This window comes from Mirounga leonina, unplaced genomic scaffold, assembly GCF_011800145.1.
Source record: "Mirounga leonina isolate KUSES-001 unplaced genomic scaffold, KU_Mleo_1.0 Mir_129, whole genome shotgun sequence".
Lineage (NCBI taxonomy): Eukaryota > Metazoa > Chordata > Mammalia > Carnivora > Phocidae > Mirounga > Mirounga leonina.
In genome coordinates, this window is record NW_023270323.1 from 60,116,625 (window position 1) to 60,138,733 (window position 22,109).

Consider the following 22,109-nt stretch of genomic DNA (forward strand, 5'->3'; position numbering starts at 1 on the left):
TTTATTTATTTATTTATTTATTTATTTATTTATTTATTTATTTATTTGACAGAGAGAGACAGCAAGAGAGGGAACACAAGCAGGGGGAGTGGGAGAGGGAGAAGCAGGCTTCCTTCCGATGCGAGGCTCAATCCCACGACCCTGGGATCATGACCTGAGCCGAAGGCAGACGCTCAATGACTGAGCCACCCAGGTGCCCCCCTTTTCTATTATTCTCATCAAAACGGGTTATCAGCATCTTATAAGTAAAAACAGCATTTTGCTTTAATTACTAATAAAGTTGAACACTTTTCCATTTGCATTTCTTTTGCTATTTTCCAGCTCATCATCTTAGTCCATTTTAAAATTAATGTTTTAAAATTGTTTAAATTTTTTGTACATGAAGAATTCTAACCTTTGGTCTAATAATATGTTACGAATGGCTTTGCTCAGTTTGTTATTTCTGACACAGAGATGTTCTTAATTTTTATATGCTGAAATCTACCAATACTTTCTTTCATGCTTAGAAAGCTCCTCCCCACATTTAAAATATTCTCTATATATTCACCTAGATTATGAAAGTTTTCAGTGTTTTCATCAAATATTTCTGGTTCTTCCCCTTGGGTAATATACATCAGCTTGTCTTTTCTGGCCACTTTGGGGTTAGGTGTGGCCATGTGACTTGTTCTTTAGTCAATGAAACAGATACGTGTCATTTGAAAATTTCTAAATGGAAGTTTCAAGAACTAGAGCAATAACCATGTTCCCTCTTTTCCTCTTCACAGCAACCATGGTTATAGTAATAGTGGTTACTCCACCAGCCTAGGTTCTGGAGTGAAGATGACACAGAGCTAGGTCCCATCCTATCAGATGGACATGACCATAAGCAAGAAATAAACCTGTGTTGTTTTAAGCCACTGAGATTTTGGATTTGAGTGCTATTGTAGTATAATCTAGTACATCCTGACTAAAACAGGAAATTTTGTCTGGCATTTTTTTAGTGGCTTAAAACAACAAAAATTTATTCTCTCACAGTTCTAGAGACCGGAAGTCCAAAATCAAGGAATTGGCAGGGCCATACTCCCTCCAAAGCTTCTGGAGGAAAACCCTCCCTTGCCTCTTCCTTCCAGTTTCTGGTGTCGCCACGTGTTCCTTGGCTTGAAATCTCTGCCTCTGAATTAACATGTTCTTCTCTTCTCTCTCTTCTAGGTCTCTCTTTCTCTCTCTCTTTTTTGTTGAAGTATAGTAGACATACAATATTATATTAGTTTTGGGTGTACAACATGGTGATTTCACAATTCTATACATTATGCAATGCTCGCCTCAGTAAGTGTGGTTACCTTCTATCACCATACAAAGTTATTATAATACTATTGACTATATTCCTTATGCTGTACTTCTCATCCCTATGACTTATTTATTTTATAACTGGAAGTTTGTGCCCCTTATTCACCTGTTTTGCCCATCCTCCCACCTCTCTCCCGTCTGGCCACTACCAGTTTGTTCTCTGTATTTATAACTCTGTTTCTGTTTTTTGCTCGTTGAATTGTTTTGTTTTCTTAGATTCCACATATAAGTGAAATCATATGGTATTTGTCTTCCTCTGTCTGACTTATTTCACTTAGTGTAATACCCTCTAGGTCCATTCACGTTGTTACAGATGACAAGAGAGATGAATGGATAAAGAAGGTGAGGCATATAAACACAATGGAATATTACTCAGCCATAAAAAAGAATGAGATCTTGCCGTTTGTCTAGAATTTCTGATAAATTCATTTTATGGTAAGATCATTAACCTATCTAGAATTTATTTTGAAACTGCACTGCTAGCATTCAAATTCTATTCCACCACTTACTAGCTGGCGACATTGGGCAAGCTACTAGACTTCTTGGTGTTTCAGTTTCCGCATGTGTAATATGCATACCATAATAATATCTATATCAAAGGCTATTGTGGGGATTATTTAACATACATAAAGTGTGTGGGGTGTCTGGGTGGCGCAGTCAGTTGAGTATCTGACTCTTGATTTTTGCCTCAGGTCATGATCTCAGGGTCATGAGATCGAGGCCTGATTCAGGGGGGAGTCTGCTTGAGAGTCTCTCTCCCTCTCCTTGCCCCTCCCACTTGTGCTCTCTCTCTCTCTAAAATAAATAAATCTTAAAAAAGTGTGTTGAACAGTACCTAGCACATGGTGAATATTATTAAAATGTTAGCTGCAATTACTACTACTACTATTACTTTAATTTTATTCTATATTCTGTATTCCCCCATTCCCTTAGTATATATAACTTGGGGTTTGTTTTTATTTATATGGCTCAAGACTGTCATGTTTCTTCAAATATAAATTTTGTTTAGCCCCATTTCTGGAAAATTCTCAGCCATTACCTTTTTGAATGATGCCTTTACCCCATTCTCTATTCACTTCTACTTGACTTCCATAAGATATAAGACATAAGACTGAGCTACACTTATTTGACCTGCCATATTTCTTAATTACTTTTATTCTGTGCTCCATTCTGAATGACATCTACAGATGTTATCTTTTTAAATCAGTTCACTAATTCTTTCCTTCTGTTTCTACTATGCACCAGCACTCTAGGTGCTTGGTGTCTGGGATACAACAAAGGAAACAGACAAGCAAATAAACAAACAAACAAAAAAACCTCTCTGTGGGGCTTAATTATGGTGGGAGTAATAAATGGCAAGCATTATAAATAATTACATGATATGGTATTTTAGGTTGTAAGTGCTATGGAAACACAGTAAAGGGGAAATGGAAAAGGATGGTTGCCACTTAAAAGAGAGTGCTCAGAACCCTCTTACACTGTTGGTGGGAATGCAAGCTGGTGGAGCCACTCTAGAAAACAGTATGGAGGTTCCCCCAAAATTTGAAAATAGAGCTACCCTCTGGCCCAGCAATTGCACTACTGGGTATTTACTCCAAAGATACAAATATACTGATCCGAAGGGGCACCTGCACCCCAATGTTTATAGCAGCAATGTCCACAATAGCCAAACTATGATGGCCAGATGTCCATCAACAGATGAATGGATATATACACACACACACACACACACACACACACAATGGAATACTACTCAGCCATCAAAAAAATGAAATCTTACCATTTGCAATGACGATGGAACTAGAGGGTATTACGCTAAGTAAAATAAGTCAATCAGAGAAAGGCAATTATCATATGATCTCACTGATAAGTGGAATTTAAGAAACAAAACAGAGGATCGTAGGGGAAGAGAGGAAAAAATAAAACAAGATGAAACCAGAGAGGGAGACAAACCATAAGAGACTCTTATCAGAGGAAACAAACTGAGGGTTGCTGGGGGAGTGGTGGTAGAGGGATGGGGTAACTGGGTGATGGACATTAAGGAGGGTCCGTGATGTAAGAAGCACTGGGTATTATATAAGACTGATGAATCACAGGCCTGTGCCTCTGAAACCAATAATACATTATATGTTAATTAGATGAATTTAAATTAAAAAAGTCTAAAGGTTAAAAAACAAACAAACAAACCAAACCAAACCAAACCAAAACAGAGTGCTCAGGGTAGGCATCATTGAGGAGATAACATCTTTTTTTTTTTTTTTATGTTCAATTAGCCAACATAGAGTACATCCTAAGTTTTTATTGTAGTGTTCAACAATTCATTAGTTGCATATAGGTAACATCTAATCAAAGACTTGAAAGGACTTGAGAAAGTTAACATATGGATATCCAGGGGTGGAGCATTCCAGCATCCAGCGGTAGAACTCTCCAGGCAGAAGAGTCAACAATCGAAAAGATGCTAAGGCAGGACTATGCCTGATATGTCAGAGGAACAGCACGAATACATGTGGCTGGAGCAGATGAGCGGGAAGAGATATGTGAGAAAGGTAAAGAGAGACCGAATTATGCAAGGCATTGCAGGCCATTGTCAGGATACGGGCTTTCATTGGAAGTGAAATGGAGAGCCACTGCAGAGGAGTGTAATGATCTAACTTATATTTTATAAGGATCACTCTAGCCACGTGAAGAAATTGGCCATGGGGGTGGGGCAGGGACAGAAGGATGGAGACCCTTTAGGAAACTACTGGTAACGGCTTAGACTAAGCTGGTAGCAGTGAGTGCTGGGCACTGGGATGTGCCACCCAGATTCTCTTTAGGAATAAAGGACTTAGCTGCTCGAAGTGCTGAAGCAGACAGTCCTCAGCTGCTCTCAGCAGTCAGCTCCTTTCAGGGAATGCCTCTGCTGAAAAGAGCTATTTTGCTCAAGGATCATGCCGCTTTCCTGGAATGGCCCGCATCCAGGGACAACTCATACATGGCAAAAAGGTCTGAATTTCCTGCCCCCATCTCAGGACAGGTCTGAGGTTTATCCCATCTTTAGACGTCTCTGCAGCATTAGCTGAGGCTTCCATTTATATTGTATTGCAGCTAGACTTCTTTCTCTGCTCAATCCTGCTTCATTCACTGCCCTTCTACAGGTGTTGATCGCAAGAGCACTCCCTAATAAATCTTTGGCATGCTAATCTCAATCTCAGTCTGCTTCCCTGGGAACTCAATTTGCAACACAGTGGAAGTGGGGAAAAATGGTCAAATTCTAAATATAATGTCAGAAAAATAGGAATCAAGGATAATGCCAAGTGGAAGGAAGTTTGATTTGAGTAAGTGGAAAAATGGGGTTACCATTAACTGAGATAGGGAAAGTTGAGTGGAACAATTTCGGGAGTGATTTCAGGGCTTCAGTTTTCAATGTACTAAATTTCAGATATCTGCAAAATACCTAAATGAGGTACTGAACAGGCAGTTGGAGATACCAGTCTGGAGTATGGGAGAGAAGTTTGGACTGAAGATATAAGTTTAGAAGTTATCGACATACAGATGATAATGAAAGTCACAAGCTAGTTGAGCTTGGTGAAATCAGCAAGTGAGTAGGTATTACTAGAGAAAAGATCAAGAACTGAGACCTGGGACACTTTAACATTAAGATAGGAGGGAGAAGGGAAGGAACCAGTCTTGGAGATTGAGGAGTAACCAAGAGAGGTGAATTTCCCATGATGCTAATGAAGGGTCTTTAGGACCTCTGTTAGGGTGGGTACCTTTGAGTGCTGGGGGTTGCTGGGAGGTGGAGTGTGCTGGGAATTGCTGGGAGGTGGAGTGTGCTCTAAGTCAGGAGGGGAAATCAGGCTGTGATCAGAAAATATTTCTATGTATGCATTTCTAGTAAACTGCCTAATAAGATCTCAGAAAAAGGAGACCTGAACCTCTTATTGTTCTAATAATTTGTTATGATTCTCCCCCTTGTTTTAAGCCATTATGCATGTGCTTACCTAATTATGATTTATTTGTAATACTGTATTTTCTATGTTTAAAGGGTTTTCCAAATGATATAAACTTTAGGTTCCCAAAATGCTAGATTTGCCTCTGGTGACCACCGAAGTAAGAGAAGAACCAAAAAGAGTGTAGTGTCTTAAAAGCCAAGTGAAGAAAAGGCACAATTGGGTCAAATGCTGCTGAGAGATCAATTAAGAAGAGGACTGACCATTGGTCATTGGATTTAGTTACTGGGGACCTTCACAACAGCCGTTTCAGCTCAAAAGGTAGAACACCATTACAATGTACAGTATCTGACTTTTTTTTAACTTAATGAATTTTAGAGATCCTTTCATACCAGTACATATGAATATATTGCTGCTTTATATAGAGCTGCTTCATTTTAAGAGCTACATTGTATTTCATTATAAGTATATACCATAATTTATTTAATGGGTTAGTCCTCTATAAATGAACATTTAAGCAATTTTCAACTTTATGCTATTTCTGGCAATGCCAAAGTAATTTGCCTTTTATTGTGTCATTTTCACACATATATGAATATCTCTGTAGGACAAATACATAGAAATAGAATTGTCCAAAGGATATGTGCATTGAAAACTGTGATGACTGTTTGGCTATGTATTCACATTCTTTGTTATCTTCTATCCAGCATTTCTTTATGTTTATAGTGTGAGTGAGCTTAGCTCTTATGTTGTCTGACTCTTTTTTCCACTGTATATTCTAAATGATTACTTCTCATATTTAAAAGAGTAAATAATTTTAATATTTTACTTGGTAAACACACATTTAACTGAATTATTTTACTAGTTCTAAAAGCTGTCAGTTAATTCCTTTGAATTTTTATTTATCTATACTTGATAATAATTTTATATTCTTTCTGATATCTGTAACTCTAATTTATTTTTCTTATCTTATTCATTGACTAGAAATTCCAAAATGATTCATGTTCTTTCTTTGCTTTGGTGGGAATATCTCTAGTATTTCAACCTCAAGTAACATTAATTATGTTAAGATGGCAAATGTTGGTTTCACACAAATATTATTTCTATGTCATGAAAAAAATATTTCCATTCTTTTGTATAAAGAGTGCAAAAAAAAGATGTTAGGTTGCATAACAGTGTGAATATACTTAACACTACTAAACTGTACAGTTAGAAAGTTAAGATAGTAAATTTTATGTTGTGCTTTTTACAAAAATTTAATAAAATAGTTGTTATAAAATACAGTTTCAAATATGTTTTGGGAATCTATTGACATAATCATATCTTTTTTTGTTGAGATATAATTGACTTATAGCAACATTAGTTTCAGATATACAGATATACAGCATAATGATTCGATATTTGTATATATTGTGAAATGATCATAATTATATAATTTTTATTTTTAGACCTATAATTGTGATGAATATTTGCCAATAATTTAGTAAAATCATTAAGTTCTAAAAAATTCTAAATCTATAAAATTTTATCAAATCAGTAAATAATATTAATCTCTTTTCTTGTCAAAACTTCCTGTACCACCATGGTACACCATATGCCCCCCCAGAGACACCCACATCTTAATCCCAGAATTTGTGGACATGCTATCTTACATGGTAATAGAAATTACGCAGATTTGATTAAATTGAAGATCTTTAGAGGAAGGGATTATTTATTATTTATTATTTTTAAGTGTTTTTTTTTTAAGATTTTATTTATTTATTTGAGAGAGAGAGAGGGAGCACATAGGCGGGGAAAGGGAGGGGCAGAGGGAAAGGGAGAAGCAGATTCCTGGCTAAGCAGGGATCCCAACTTGGGGCTTGATCCCAGGACCCCAAGATCATGACCAGAGCCAAAGGCAGATGCTTAACCGACTGAACCACCCAGGCGCCCCTTAAGTTTTTTTTTTTTTAAGATTTATTTCTATTTATTTTTGAGAGAGAGTGAGTGCAAGTGGGGGGAGGGGAAGAGGGAGAGGAAGAGAGAGAATCTGAAGCAGACTCTGTGTTGAGAGTGGAGCCCAACGTGGGGCTCGATCCCACAACCCTGAGATCAGGACTTGAGTCATAATCAAAAGATGGATGCTCAACTCACTGAGCCACCCAGGTGTCCCAGGAAGGGATTATTTTAGATTATTTTGTTAGGTCCAACATAACCACAAGGATCCTTATAAGTGAAAGAGAGAGGCAGCAGGGTCAGAATCAGAGAAATTTGAAGATACTGTCTGCTAGCTTTGAAGATGGAGAAGGGGACCATGAGCCAAGGAATACAGGTGTGTTCTAAAAGCTGGGAAAGGCAAGGGAATGTATTCTCCTTCAGAGTCTGTAAAAGGAACACATCTCTGACAACACCTTGATTGTAGCTCACTAAAACTCATTTCAGACTTCTGATCTTTACAACTGTAAGAAAATATACTTGTTTTAAGGCACCAAATTTGTGGTAATTTGTTATAGCTGCAATAATAAGCTAATACAATTAATATAACTAATAAAGTAACATAGCTAATATAATAACAAACTAATACAACCAATAATAAATTAATATAATTAAAGTAAAATTAAACAAAAGGAAAATATACTTACAAGTATCTTCCCAGCATTGCCTGGAAAGAGAACAATTTCTAAAGAAATGTTTGTATTAACTCTCCCTTAGCAGGCTGGTGGGAACATACTAGTGTTAGGAGAAGATCTGTGCTTAAATATATACTCCGTGAGTCTCCGTTGCCCTAGCGAAGACAAGATATCTGAGACTGCTCTAGAGAGAATACCGGGGACTGTAAGGGGATAGTGCTGGAGGTGGTACGTCAGACACCATGTTCTGTGTGCCACCCTAGCATACGGACAAAGAGCTGCCAACTGTCACTCTAGCTGGGCTCTTGTAGCTTCTGAGATTCCAAATTTGTATCTGTAAGGAAGTAACAGTTCAACTGTAAATTTGCTATAAAATTTTATGATTGTATAAAGATGACAACTTCAATTAACCAGAAACTAACGAGCAAATTAACTACAAAGTTTAACTTTGATTACTTAGTAATTAAGTGAAAATTGAACTTTATGAGGAAAAGGTTATACATGGCAATGATTTACTTTATTCAGGAGAGCTGTAAGAAACTGCATGTGTAAGTCCCAACTATGGTTTATACAGTAGAATTACACCTAAAATGTCCACATGTAGCTACAAAAGATTTACTTGAGCTTATAGTTTTCTTCAGTCTCTTGGAAACATATTTCTGGTGAATGTTTCTAAGAAATAAGTTATTTCTGTCATAAAAAGCACATAAGAAACAATGGATATCAATTGGAAATCATTTTTAGAACTATTACACAATTTTTTTCAAACCAATTTGGAGAATTTTTTCAAATCAATTTGGAGAATTTCAAATGATGAATTTTCAAAAATGATTCTTTAAAACACTCTTCCCTGATTTAAATTTTCATAAATTAAAAGGCAAAGTGGCTTACAAGGACTTTGAGATTGGGCAGCCCTAGCTAGGCGTCCTGGTAGCTGTACTGAGCTTGGGCTCTGAGCCTAGCTTCTCCATCTGTAAAACGGGAATAAACCTACCTTACAGGTAACAATTAGTTATGAAATACATAAAGTATCCAGAGCAGATCCTGGAACCTAATAGGCAATGCATAAATAAAATGACAAAAGTGCTGGCAATTTCACTTGCAATGATTGGAGAATAGTGGGAGAAAATTAAAAAAACAAAGCCTTTTATTCTGGACTAGTTTCTTGCTTAGGCATGGGCACTCATCTTCTTAACACATTCTTATAGACAAAAACAAACATTTAAAATCTTTCCCTTCTCTGTCTTCCTGGCTTCCAACCTATACATTCTTTCTGTATGACTAATCTGAATTCCTGGAACCACCAAGTTTATAGCTACTGAAAACCTGAAAATCCAGTCATTCTTGATTCTTACATCTCTCCCAACGTACGTATTTAGCCAGTCGCCAAAATCTACCTTTGATAGTTGCTCTTCCTTCCTCCCCCCCTTACCTTCCTTCCTCCTTCCAACAGGTATTTATTGAACACATACTACATGGCAGGCACTGTTCAAAATATATATTGTATGTCACTGGTAAATGCAATGGAAAAAAATAATGCAGACATGAAGGATGATGCACGCACACATGCACATGTCTACATTGGGAGAAGTTTAAGTTTGCTACTTAAATTAGGACCTAAAAGTGGTCAGGAAATGAACCTCGGGTAATAAGGCTTTTTGGCAGAACAGCTCCTGGGAGCACATAGGTAAGCCCGGAGTTTAAGGCAGAGGTCCAGAAAATGGGGAGTTGTCATTACATGGATGATATAAAGCTGTGAGAACAGATGAGATCACCAAAGGCAAAGACAGAAAGAAAAAAGAGGTCTGAGGACTTATCCCTGGGGTATTCCAGGATAAGACAGGGAGAGGAGGAAAAACCAGGTGAATGAGAATGCCAGCTAGTAAGACAGAAGGAAACCAAGAAGCACAATATCCCAGAAGATAAGTGAAAGTAAGTGAAAAAAGAGAAGAAGACAAGGAGAGGGGATGATTAACCAGATGAGAAGTGGGAACTAACTGGACTCAGCAATACGAAGTCACTTGTGACTTTAGTGGAACAGTTGGGCAAAAAAAGTAATAAAGAAGGATTCAAGAGAGAATAGGAGGATAGAAATTGAAAACAGTCTCTACAGATTTTTTTTAAAGACTTTGTTTGAGAGAGAGCATGAGCAAAGGCTCCTTGCGTATGACCTGAACCGAAGGCAGACTCATACCTGACTGAGCCACTCAGGCGCCCCAATATCTATGGATTTTTTAAAAGAAGTTTTGCTGAATAAAGGAACAGAGGAATGGTGCTGTAGCTGGAAGGAACAGCGATCAAGAAAGATTCTTATTTCGGGGTGCCTGGGTAACTCAGTCAGTTAAGCGTCTGAATTCGTTGGGCTCAGGTCATGGGCTCAGGTCATGATCCCAGGGTGGCATTGGCCTCCCTGCTCAGTGGGGAGTCTGCTTCTCCCTCCCCCTCCGCCCCTCCCCCCAGCTCGTGCTCTCGCTCTCTCAAATAAATAATCTCTAAAAAAAAAAGACTTTTATTTCATTTTATTTTGCTTTGTTTTTTGGATGAGAGGAATAACAGCATATTTGTGTACTGAGAGGAGAGATCCAATAGATATGGGAAAATTGACAATAGAAAAACTAACAATTGCACTGCTTTTGAGTACCAAAGTGACATGCGTTTTAGCATCCAAATGTAGAGACTGATTTTATCATAGATCAAAGCAGGGACAGTTTATCCATAATAAGAGGAAAGGAAAGCGGAGTATATGGCTACAGCACAGGTGGGTGCAGTGCATGTGGTGGTGGGAATATGTGGGGTTCTCTTCTCAGAGCTTTGACTTTTTTCAGAAACAGGACTCAAAGCCATTATCTGAAAGAGAAGAGGCGGAGGTCTGAAGAAGACAGGAGGTGCACAAAGTCATCAAGGAGAACAGATGAATGACTGAACTGGGGAAATGAAGTAGAATTTCTGGGCAGGAATAACTCTTTTGAGGTCATGAATGTAAAGCATACTCAGGTCATGAACTCTTAGTGGTCATGAATGTAAAGCACAGCTAGTTATCATGGTTGCATCTTTTTCTCCAGCCACATACAAAAGCATACTGCTGCCACAGAATTGGTAGAGAATTGTATTTAACCAGGGTTAAGGTTTTGTCTGGTAATTACTATTAGAAAGTGGGAGGAAGGCAAGGGAGTTGAACACGTATTCAAGAGGAAGTGATTATAATGACTGATCATGGTACTGACATTTCTTTGTTTTCTCTTGTCTATTCACACAGACCTTGCTCTCTAGCAGGTGTCCATTAACGCGTTATAACCTGAACCACTGGAGCTGTTCATTGCCATGCTAAGCTAATCTCTCCTTACCAGTCACTGTATGCATGTGGTTCATGTGCATTTTTGTTTTTCCCATTCTCCTCCTAATTCCTTGCCTTTAAGAACCAGACATTTCTTACAACATCTCTGTTCTGAAGTCACCACTAAACTGCACTACTCCTAGAATTTATGTCTACTTTAACTGTATTTGCATGGCACATTACATAGACTTATATCAGAACATTTATCAAATTATAACTATGCATTTGCCTTTCCCCTCATTTTCCACTAAAACATGAGTTTGATAAAATCCTCTTATGTGGCACCTAACACGGTGCCTGTATCAGAACACACTCAATATAATGTGACATGGATACATGAATAAATGATATTTGATTGCCCCTCGGCCTTTCTTAAACTCCATTTAATGGCATTAAAATATCTGTAAGTATGGCATACTCTAATATGTTAGTAGTGTTGAGTATATGCTAGATAAGCCAAGCATAGGATAAAAGATTTGTCACACAACAGAGTGAGTAAATCCCCATGTCTTCCCTGAATTCTTCCTTATGAATATTTTATACACTTTGGACCACAAGTTAACTTTTATAGGTTGTCATGATGTACTAGAACCCCAAAATGATTAAATTACCCAATTTACTTCTGTGGAATGAGGAGCATCTTCTGTTTGAACACATTTTAAAACTGACAATTTAACATTTTAAACATCACAAAGTATTTTTAAGAATTTCATGCAAAATAAAAACTAAACTTTGGAATACTAAAAAGTTGGACTATCACTCAAAGCACTATTTGTATAATATTCAGTGTTGTTGCCTATAAAATTTAGGTAACTAACATGAGACACTCGGGAGCAGTGCCTGGTGTATCCTTGTAACACAGGCCCAGATTTCCCTTAAAGAGGGATTACTAGACATCTTCTCATCAATCTATGGACATAGCAATGTCACATGCCATCTAACTTTGTAGTCTAGTCACAAAACTTAATAAATGGGTTAGGACCCAGGGCATGGCCAGAAACATTAAATTTACTCCATTATCATCAACAATTTCCTCACAGAGCAGTTGTGTAGCTAGGCAGTTCTGCCAAAGGAAAGCCTATAATTAATGATTAAAAAAATAATAATAAAACAAACTATGTCTTCTCTCTCTCTCACACACCCATAAATGCACATATATAAATAATTTTTCCCAGAGAAAAATCAGAATTCAATTTCTGATAATAGAATATTGTTTTCAATACATACTATTACATATATTTTTACTACATAAAATGGACTTCTCTCTTCTTTAGTCAGACTAATTGTAAAATAAATCATTAAAAGGTGTGATCATGGAAAGTGTTTCCTTAATAACTATCTGCATAATTCCCAAAGACAAAGCTTATGTATTATAATTATCCTTTTCTTTATTTTATAGGGATAAAGATCTGCATTAAAGCTTATTTAGTATTATTACTGAAGTACTAAAAGTAGCAAAGCCCATGAGATCTAGCTAAAAAAAAAAAAAATACAGTTGGGACTGAAATATTGATAAGAATGGAAAATAAAGGTTAAAGCACACTCCTACAGTATTACTGTCTGTGATATGAATTAATATCCAATGCTTTACATAAACACCTTAAAACAACTTCAGAGCATTTTTCATGTTGTTTTGTCTCCTTAGCTAGAATGTAAGCCCATCAAAGGTAATATAATTTACATATAATATAGAGATCAATAAAGATCAATAAATATTTACTGATGATTACTCTGCTTTTCTCAGAGATATATCCATTGTTCATAAATAATTCTGTTTGTCAGACTTAGTCACTTGTAAGTTTTCCAAGTTTATGTGGGAGAGGCAAAAATGAATATCTATCTATATCCCCCCTTAGCCATAGGGAATGTTCCAAGACGTCCAGTAGATGCCTGAAACCACAGATAGTACAGAACCCTATATATATTATGCTTTTTCCTACATATACATACCTATGATAAAGTTTAATTTATAAATTAGGCACAATAAGAGATTAAGAACAATAATAATAAAGAAGAACAACTATAACAATACTTTGTAATATAAAATAAGTGGATATAGTCTGTCTCTCACAAAATGTCTTGTACTGTACTCAACTTTCTTCTTTTTGTGAGGATGTGAGATAATGAAATGCCTACGTGATGAGATGAAGTGAAGGGAATGATGTAGGCATGTGATGCAGCCTTAGGCTACTATTGACCTTCAGACTATACACCAGAAGGAGGATCATCTGCTTCTGGACCATGGTTGACTATGGGTAACTGAAACCATGGAAAGCAAAACTATGGATAAGCAGGTACCGTTGTACCTTCAAGGGTTAATTCTGGAACTTATTTCAAGAAATTGTTACCACTCTCATTTCAAACAATACCCTTACTGATTCTGTTCGCTGGAGGAGGCAGATTTGTTACCTGGCAAGTCCGTTTTACCACCACTAAAAAGCTTTTGTAACTGTAATTTGAAATTGACAATCCTCTTCTCTCCAGTCACCAAAGGGGATGAAATTGTCAACTTTACGCTTTCTCTTTACACTTTACCCACACACTGAAGTAGAATAGTCAACATGCTATAAATCATGTCATTACTGATCTTTAGTTGATATTATAATATATATATTCATATATTTAGTGTTTCATGTTCAGGATTGAAATAACTAGCACAGGAAGGACCAAAAAAATTTAACAAGTTAGTTAAAATTTTTGCCAAGCAGTAGATATTTAGTTTGTTTGGTTTCATTTGTTTTATAACTGTAATACTGAGCAACATTAACTAATCTGTTTCCCTTAGGACTGAGTTCACAAAAAGGATCTATCACATCTAGACCTAAACTCGACTTAAGGAAATCTTGAACCCTGTACAATGACAGCCAATAATTCCTAAAATTAAGCCTTTAGATAAAAGAAGAAAGCTTCCTTCTCAACAATGAAAAAAAAAATAAAAATAAATAAAACCTCATCAATGAAAAAGATTAGCATTTTCATTCAGTATCTATAGCATGGTATGCACTAGGATTAACAATGAGGACCAAAACACTATGGAATTTATATGGGAGAGACAATCATAAAATAATCAAATAAGTCATAATAAGAGCTATAAATAAAAGGTATGAAAAGTATTACATACTACTTTAAAAGCACATTTCAGATGGCCAAGACCTGGTTGTGTGTGTTTGTGTGGGGGAAATAGGGTGTAGGTCAGGGAAGGTATATATCAGGAAGTGATACTTTAGCTGAGAGCTGAGGGAAAAATAGGATTTACTTGGGGAAGACACGAGGGTAACAGTCTTTCACATCAAAGGAACTGTAGGTCTGATGGCCCTGAGGTAGAAAGGAAAACAGGGAACTTGAGGAGTGAAACAATCAGTGGTTGGAACACACCGGGCCGGAGAGTCAGGACAGGTAGGCAATGTGGCTGGGAAGGTGAGCCAGGCATGTAGGGTCATGGAGGCCCCATGAAGGATTTTGGTCTTTTTGGTTTTAATCACACAAGTGGCATGGATCGACTGGTGTTTTTAAAAGAACATTCTGGGCAATCAGATAAGAAAAAGAAGTAAAAGACATCTGAATAGGCAGAAAAAAACCCACCCAAATTGTCTTTATTGATAGATGATACTGAGACAGGGAAACTGAAGGGACCCCAAGAGAAAAAAAAATTTTTTTTCCCCTTTGCTTCTGTTCTTGCTAGGACCTGCACCCCTGCCCTACGCATGCCTTAATGTATGTCCTCCTCATAAGGGACGAAGATTTAATGATTTCTTTGGAGCCTGCCAGCACGACAGATACCATCTAAGGAATGACCAGGTGAGGCCATCATGTGCATATTCCAGACCACTGTCACTGAGCACCTTGACACTAAAACCTTCTGGCTCTAGGGAATAAGTGACTATGACGGACACCTGGACCCTGTCCTTGTTTTGACCAGTTCCTGGATGCCTGAGAAGACACGTGTACCAAACCACAATGTCAATAAAAACCCAGACCCCAAGCACAGGCTCTCTTGTTTCCTTTCTGAGGCTCCCAGACACTCTATCTGATCTGCTCACTCTCTACTCTTCCAATAAGCTCTTCTTTTGCCTCCTGCTGGCTCGAGTTTGATTTCCATCCCGTGTGCAGCCAAGGACCCTCTTGGCTGATCCTGTGGGACACCTTCTGGGTCCTCAGACCCAGCTTGCCCGCATCATCTTGGCGACCAAAGGGACCCACAGAGGAACACTGGTATCCCCAGATTGAGTCTGCGAAGCACAACTTGGCTTTCGGGAACTGGTAAGTTCCTCCTCTGGGAAACAGAGCTGGTTTAATGCTGATGTAATTTTTGTCTCCGTGCCTCTCTGTTTTCTTCCTCCATTCTCCAGGGAGGAAGAGAAACTGGGAAAACTGGTCTGTGAACCTGCTCTTCTTACTCCCCATTCTCTCTGTGCTCTGAAACTCTTTTTACTCTGGCTTCCAGACAACTTCAAGGCTGTTAGTTGTCATGAGAGACCGAGTCACTCAGCTCCGAAGAAAAGGGACACTTGTTCCTTCCCGCTGAAAGGTGTTCTGAGGCAACTAAGGACCAAGGGAAGTATCAGAGATGATTTGAGACAGGTGTGGTCCCATAGAAAAACTTCCCCCCAACCATGGTAATTAATTTTTGGCTTACCCAGGGATGCACACAGAAGGACTGATCATCCAGTGCTGTGAGTCCCCATGGTAGTTTTAGACTGCCACTGGGACAAACAGACAGATAAGTGGGGAAGATAGGCCCCCTGGTTCTCCCCATAAGTAGCACATTCGATCTACCACATGCTTTCCCTAGAATAGAGTCTGCACTTCTCTTTCTCTCTCTCTTTTCCATTGCCAAGTGGCTGTCTCCTCACGGCAATTCTGGGACATTGGAGTAATGCTGGGGATTGGTGGCCAATCTTGTCAAGGACCAAAACTCTTAGAATAAAGAGTGGTCCTGGTGCCCCCAGTTGCAATGGGTTTTTGGCGTATAGGGATGAGACACACGGCATCTTGTTAGATGAGGGAGAAATGTGGCAAGTTGGAATCTTTTGCACCCTTTTGCTCACTATGCCAGACCCTATCACTCCTCTACACCTATTTCTACCCCTCTGAATTTTCGCCTTTTTGGCCCTTTAAACTGTTCACCCAGTCATTGAGGAATTATATTGTCTGACCATAGTATTCAGCATTAGCAGGCTTCCCTATCCTTAACAGATTATCTTTCCTTTTGGTTTCTAGGAAACTCCATGACTTTGATCTGATTCATTTGGCCGGGGCCACTGTAGCCAATGACTCTCTCCTCTGCCTTAGATCTCTTGCATTCTGAACAATATCATCCTAGAATCTTTGCCCCAATCTGACTCCTTGCTTATGGTCCTAAATGGGGGCAAGAGTGAGCATTCCCACGGGTTCCCGTTTGTTTGTTATATAATTAGGCACAATTCATGCTGGAGAAGTTGAAAAAGAAGAAGCTAATATTATATTGTAATGAGGCCTGGCCCCACTATCACTTGGGGAACCAAGAAACCTGGCCTGCAAATGGGAGTTTGAATTACAATACCATTTTACAGCTTGATTTATATTGTAAGATGGAAGGGAAATGGAATGAAGTGCCTTCTGTGTTACCCTTTAGGGCCCTATATCAGGACCCTAAAGGACAATGTAAAGTTTGCGTGGCCTGAGTTCCTAAATCAGGGAGGCACTTACATCCTGGAACTGATTTGATGTTTGATCTGACTTGGGGGAAACCTACAGATCTTACTGTTTCATTGCTGCACTGTAGAGGAGGGAATGAGACCATGCATAGTTAAGCCAGTTAATTCGATAAAGTAAGGGAAGAAACTCAAAGAAAGGGTGAAAACCCAGCTCTCTTTGGAGGGTCTCTGATGGAGGCTTTCCAGAAGTATACCAGTACAGACCCCAATTCTCCAGAAGGGCCGTCACTGTTGGCTGTGCATTTTATCCTGCAATCTGCGGCAGGTGTCAGGGGAAAATGACAGAAGGCAACTGGTGGGCCCTGAACTCCTATGAACCAATTGTTGGATATGGCTTTTGCTGTTTTTAATAATAGAAACAAGGCAGAGAAGATGGACATGTTTGTCCAAAATAAATGCCATGCCCCACTTTTGGCCACAGCAATGGGGAAACACACCACTCCAGGATCCCCATGTGTAGAAACCTACAAGGCTAGACTCTGGCAAAGCCTGGCTCACAAAAGGCTGGGGGTCCCAATCAATGTGCCTTCAGTAAGACAGACAGCCACTGGAAAAAGGATTGTCCCCACCTCAGAAGGAAGGTGGGTCCAGCCCCAAAAGCTTTGCTGGCCAAAGTTACAGAGGCCTGAAGGGGCCCGAGCTCTCCCTATGGCTCCTCCTGGACATCTCAACATAACCAAGAGCCTCAGGCGATCTCTGATGGGGCAAGTAAGGATACTGAATTTGCATTGGACACAGGAGCCACTTACTCTGTCCTGACTCAGCCTCATGGGCTTCTATCCCAGCACTCTTGTACAGTTACTGGAATAGATGGATGGGCACAGGTGAGACAACTGACTTGTCCAGTAGCTTGTGACATGGGCTGTCTCTTGCTTTCACACAGCTTTCTCCTGTTACCTGAATGCCCTACTGGGAGCAACTTACTGGGAGCAACTTACTTGCTAAGCCATAAACATAGGACTGACAGACCCAAATGTAGAGAAAACAAAGTTTATAATGGTAATGGGCCTAGACATGCAAGTGCGAAATAATATTTATGTGCCAGACAGTATACCGTCCCATATTACAATCAGAATAATGCCCAAGGTATGGGAAACAGAGGTTCCTGGGAGAGCCAATAATATTTCCTCCATTGTTATCTCCCTAAGACCACGGGTAGAATATTCTTGGAAAAGACCAGAGACCCAAGAAGGTATTCAGCCTCTAATTAAGAAGTTTTTGAAATATGGATTATTAACCCCTTGTAAGTGACCCTGCAATATCCCCATTCTACCAGTGAAGAGCCAAACGGGGAGTACTGCTTTATCCGGGATTTGAGCGCAATGAATGAGGCAGTGATCCCTATTCATCCCACAGTCCCTAACCCTTATGCCATAATGACACAAGTGCCTCCAGATGCAAACTGGTTTATGGTGTTAGACTTAAAGGATGCTTTCTTCTGCATACCGGAACACCCTGACTCCCCATATCCTTTTGCTTTTGAATGGACTGACCCTGATACTTGTGAGATCCCCCAGCTGACCAGGATGGTGCTGTCTCAGGGATTCAGAGACAGCCCATATTTGTTTGGGAATGCTTTAAAAATGGAAGGGGGGGGTTTACAACAGATTAATGGAACTTTACTTCAATATGTGGGTGATATATTGATTGCCAGCCCTACAAAAGAAGATTCTGATGAAAATACAACCCTCACCCTTAACTTTTAGGACAATGGAGATACAGAGTATCTCCGCAGAAAACCCAGACTTCTAAGGAGAAGGTTCAATACCTGGGCTATGTCCTCACTCCAGAGGCACGGACACTGGCCCAGGACAGAAAATCATCCACACTGAATATTTTAGTACCACAAACAACAAGGCAGTTAAGAACCTTCTTAAGCACGCTAGGCTTTTGTTGCATTTGGATTCCAGGGTTTAGCCTTATGGCCAAACTCTTTTATAAAGCATTACAAGGAAGTGATTTAGAACCCCTGGAATGGAATGATGATTGCCACCAAGACTTCAAAGGTATGAAAGAAAAACTGAGCACTGCTCCTGTCTTGGGGCTCCCAAACCTGGAAAAAATCCTTCACCTCATATGTCTGAGAAAGGACAGGAATAGCCTTGTGTGTCCGAACTCAAAAACTCAAACCTGTTCCTAGCCCAGTAGCTTCTTTCTCCAAACAATTAGATCTGGTAGCAGAAGGATGGCCAGGATGTTTACCAGCAGTGTTGTGACTACCCACCTAGTTGGAGTAGCTAGCATATTTACTCTAGGAAAACATCTGGATGTCATGATCCCACATCAAGTCCAAGGGGTTTTAGAAGTCAAAGGGCATGAATGCTTAACAGGAGAGAGATTACTGAGCTATCAAGCCCTCCTCCTTGATACCCCTGATGTAACTAACCCTTCAGGTGTGTGGAGGCTTAAACCCAGCTCCTCTATTACCTGATGAAGGCAAGCAGGAGCTTCTAATCCACTCCTGTGTGGACAGTGAAAAATAAGTGTATTCAAGGAGGTCCGACTTAAAGGACAAACCTTTGCCCAATCCAGAGGCCGAATGGTTTACAGATGGAAGTAGCTTTATGCATGAGGGAACCAGAAAAATCGGATATGCTATTGTCAGCCTACAGGAGGTAACTGAGGCACAAGCTTTCCCTCCCCATACTTCAGCACAAAGGGCCGAACTGATTGCTTTAGCCTGAGCACTACAACTAGGTAAAGGGTTAAAGTTAAATATATATCCTGATTCTAAATATGGCTTCTTAATATTTCATGCCCATGCAGCCATCTGGAAAGGGGTACTATCAAATTCAAAAAGCTCCCCTATGAAACATAAAGGGAACATTTTAACATTATTAGAGGCTGTACAGCTTCCTTGGGAGGAGCCAGTTGTACATTGTAAAGGACACCAAAGAGACCAAACAATAAGGAGTAAAGGAAACGATTTTGCGGATAGAACAGCAAAAGGGACAGCAAGGAAGAAAGAGCTTGCTATACAGGTTTTAGCTTCCAGAAGGTCCTCTGCAAGAAAGAAGCCCAAACTATACTCCCTCTGAGGCTCAATGGGCCTTACAAAAGGGATCTGAAATCGATTGGGATGGTATATATTAAATAACAAATATGTACTCCCCAAGGCATTGCAATGGAAAATAACTGAGCCTTCTTCTGCCACTCCTGGGGCTGCTTGTGTGCTCGCTCGGTGTGGACCTGGCACCTCTTTGGTGAAGCGGCAGCTGAGGAGACTCCAGTGCTCGCCATGGCTGAGGAAAAGCCCAAGGAAGAAGTCACGACTGAGAACAACAATCATATTCATTTGAAGGTGGCGGGGCAGGATGGTTCTCTGGTGTACTTTAAGATTAAGAGGCATACACTACTTAGTAAACTGATGAAAGCCTACTGTGAACGACAGGGTCTGTCCATGACGCAGGTCAGGTTCCGATTTGACGGGCACCCGATCAAGGAAACAGACACGCCGGCGCTGCTGGAGATGCAGGATGAAGATATAATTGATGTGTTCCAGCAGCAGACAGGAGGCGTCTACTAGAAAGGGAACTCGCTACTTTACTCCAGGACTCTGTTCCTCCAGACCAAGAAGACATTCTCAGGTAGAAAACCACAATCTGGTCCCATCACACCCTGACTACTGCAGTATAGTTTTCTCTGTTCTTTCATTTTCCCCTCCCCCCTTCCCTTGTCTTTCATTTTCCCCTCCCCCATTCCCTTGGTGGACATAAAGTAACTATATATGTGCACAAGCACAATTGCCCTTTTTTTTTTTAACCAAATGGCCAATGGTATGTTTTGATTGACATCAAATGGAGATGGGATAGGGGAAAATACTGGTTCTGTGAGAATATCCCCTCTTTCCATTTGTGGCATGCTCAGTCAGCTCTTACCTTTATATTCCAGCAAGTTGTTTTGCTTTCACGGTTTAACAAAAAAAGAACAATATAAAAATCTTTGCATACCTTGTTTGACTGGAGAATTTTAATGTTCTTCATCTATCATTGTAAAACCAAGGACAATTTTATAACTTTTTTGTATGTAGCCGTTACATGTAAGATGATCTGTCTTTAAGTGGGGATAAATTACTCTAAAAGAAATGAATCCTAGATTGTTTTCCTTTCAAGTGTCTTGTTGTTTAAATAAACTTCTTGTTTAAAATGAAAAAAAAAAGAAAATAATTAAGCAAATACATGACTCCACTCACTTTGGTAGAGACACTATGGAAAATCTATTGCCCCAAGTATTCAGAGGAAAGAATCTAGCCAAAACTCTAAGAGAAGTTACCAGGGCATGTGATATTTGTGTCAGAAATGACCCAGGGTCCCATCCTATGCCTCCCCTCTTAATTAAGCCAGTTCAATATAGAGGCACTTACCATGGGGAAGACTGGCCAACTGACTTCACTCAAATGCCACCCTCTCTGGGATAGAAGTATCTGCTGGTTTATGTGGATACATTGACAGGGTAGGTAGAGGCCTTCCCTATTAGAACAGACAGGGCTTTAGAGGTTTCTAAGATCTTATTAAAGGAAGTCATACCTAGGTTTGGACTTCTCTGGAGTCTGCAAAGTGATAATGGACCCTCTTTCGCTGCTAAAATAACACAATTATCAGGGACCCTAGGGATCTGCTATCAACTTCATCTCTCATGGAGGCCTCAATCTTCAGGAAAAGTGGACAAAATGAACCACATCTTTAAACGAACTTTGGCAAAACTCTGTCGAGAAACTCATGAAACACGGTATAAGCTGTTGCTGATTGCTTTACTCAGAATAAGAGTAGCTCCAAAGGGGAGTCTTAAATTGAACCCCTTTGAAATGACATATGGAAAATATGACCTTTTCTCACTGCAACTTTATGGTTTGCTGAGGAAACCAATCAAATTTTAAAATACATTCCTAGTCTGGGTAAAGCACTAGTCTCTCCAAAAGTATGGAAATAAAGTACTTCCAAACCCCACTGAAGACAAGCAGTCTGTGCCAATGCCACCAGGGAGCAAGAGACCATTAAAAACATGGAAAAGGGGGTCACCAGAAGATCAGCTTGAACCAAGGTGGGAAAGGGCCCTATCAGCTTTTACTCAGCACCCCCACAGCAGTAAGACTTAAAGGTCTCTTGAGCTGGGTTCACTTGTCCAGAATCAAACCTATCTCTCCTGAGTCTCTGCAGGAGCCAACTTTGATATCACCTCCAAGGGAAGAAGGGGACACATATGCCTGCGAGCC

General features: G+C 39.5%; 2 protein-coding genes and 1 long non-coding RNA gene across 6 annotated transcripts in view; 1 reads left to right on the forward strand and 2 right to left on the reverse strand.

Annotated features, from left to right (window-relative positions):
* LOC118010643 overlaps nt 1–9,348 on the reverse strand; it is a 10,612-nt gene extending 1,264 nt beyond the window's left edge. Inside the window, exon 1 of the long non-coding RNA XR_004679277.1 lies at nt 7,880–9,348. This is a non-coding gene — a long non-coding RNA (uncharacterized LOC118010643). The remainder of the gene's footprint in view (nt 1–7,879) is intronic.
* Nucleotides 1–22,109, reverse strand: part of TBC1D19 (TBC1 domain family member 19) — a 167,988-nt gene that overhangs the window by 42,028 nt on the left and 103,851 nt on the right. The window lies entirely within an intron of this gene.
* LOC118010641 (small ubiquitin-related modifier 2-like) lies at nt 20,136–20,423 on the forward strand. Its single transcript, XM_035005186.1, has one exon. The coding sequence runs from the start codon at nt 20,136–20,138 to the stop codon at nt 20,421–20,423; it is 288 nt and encodes a 95-aa protein (XP_034861077.1).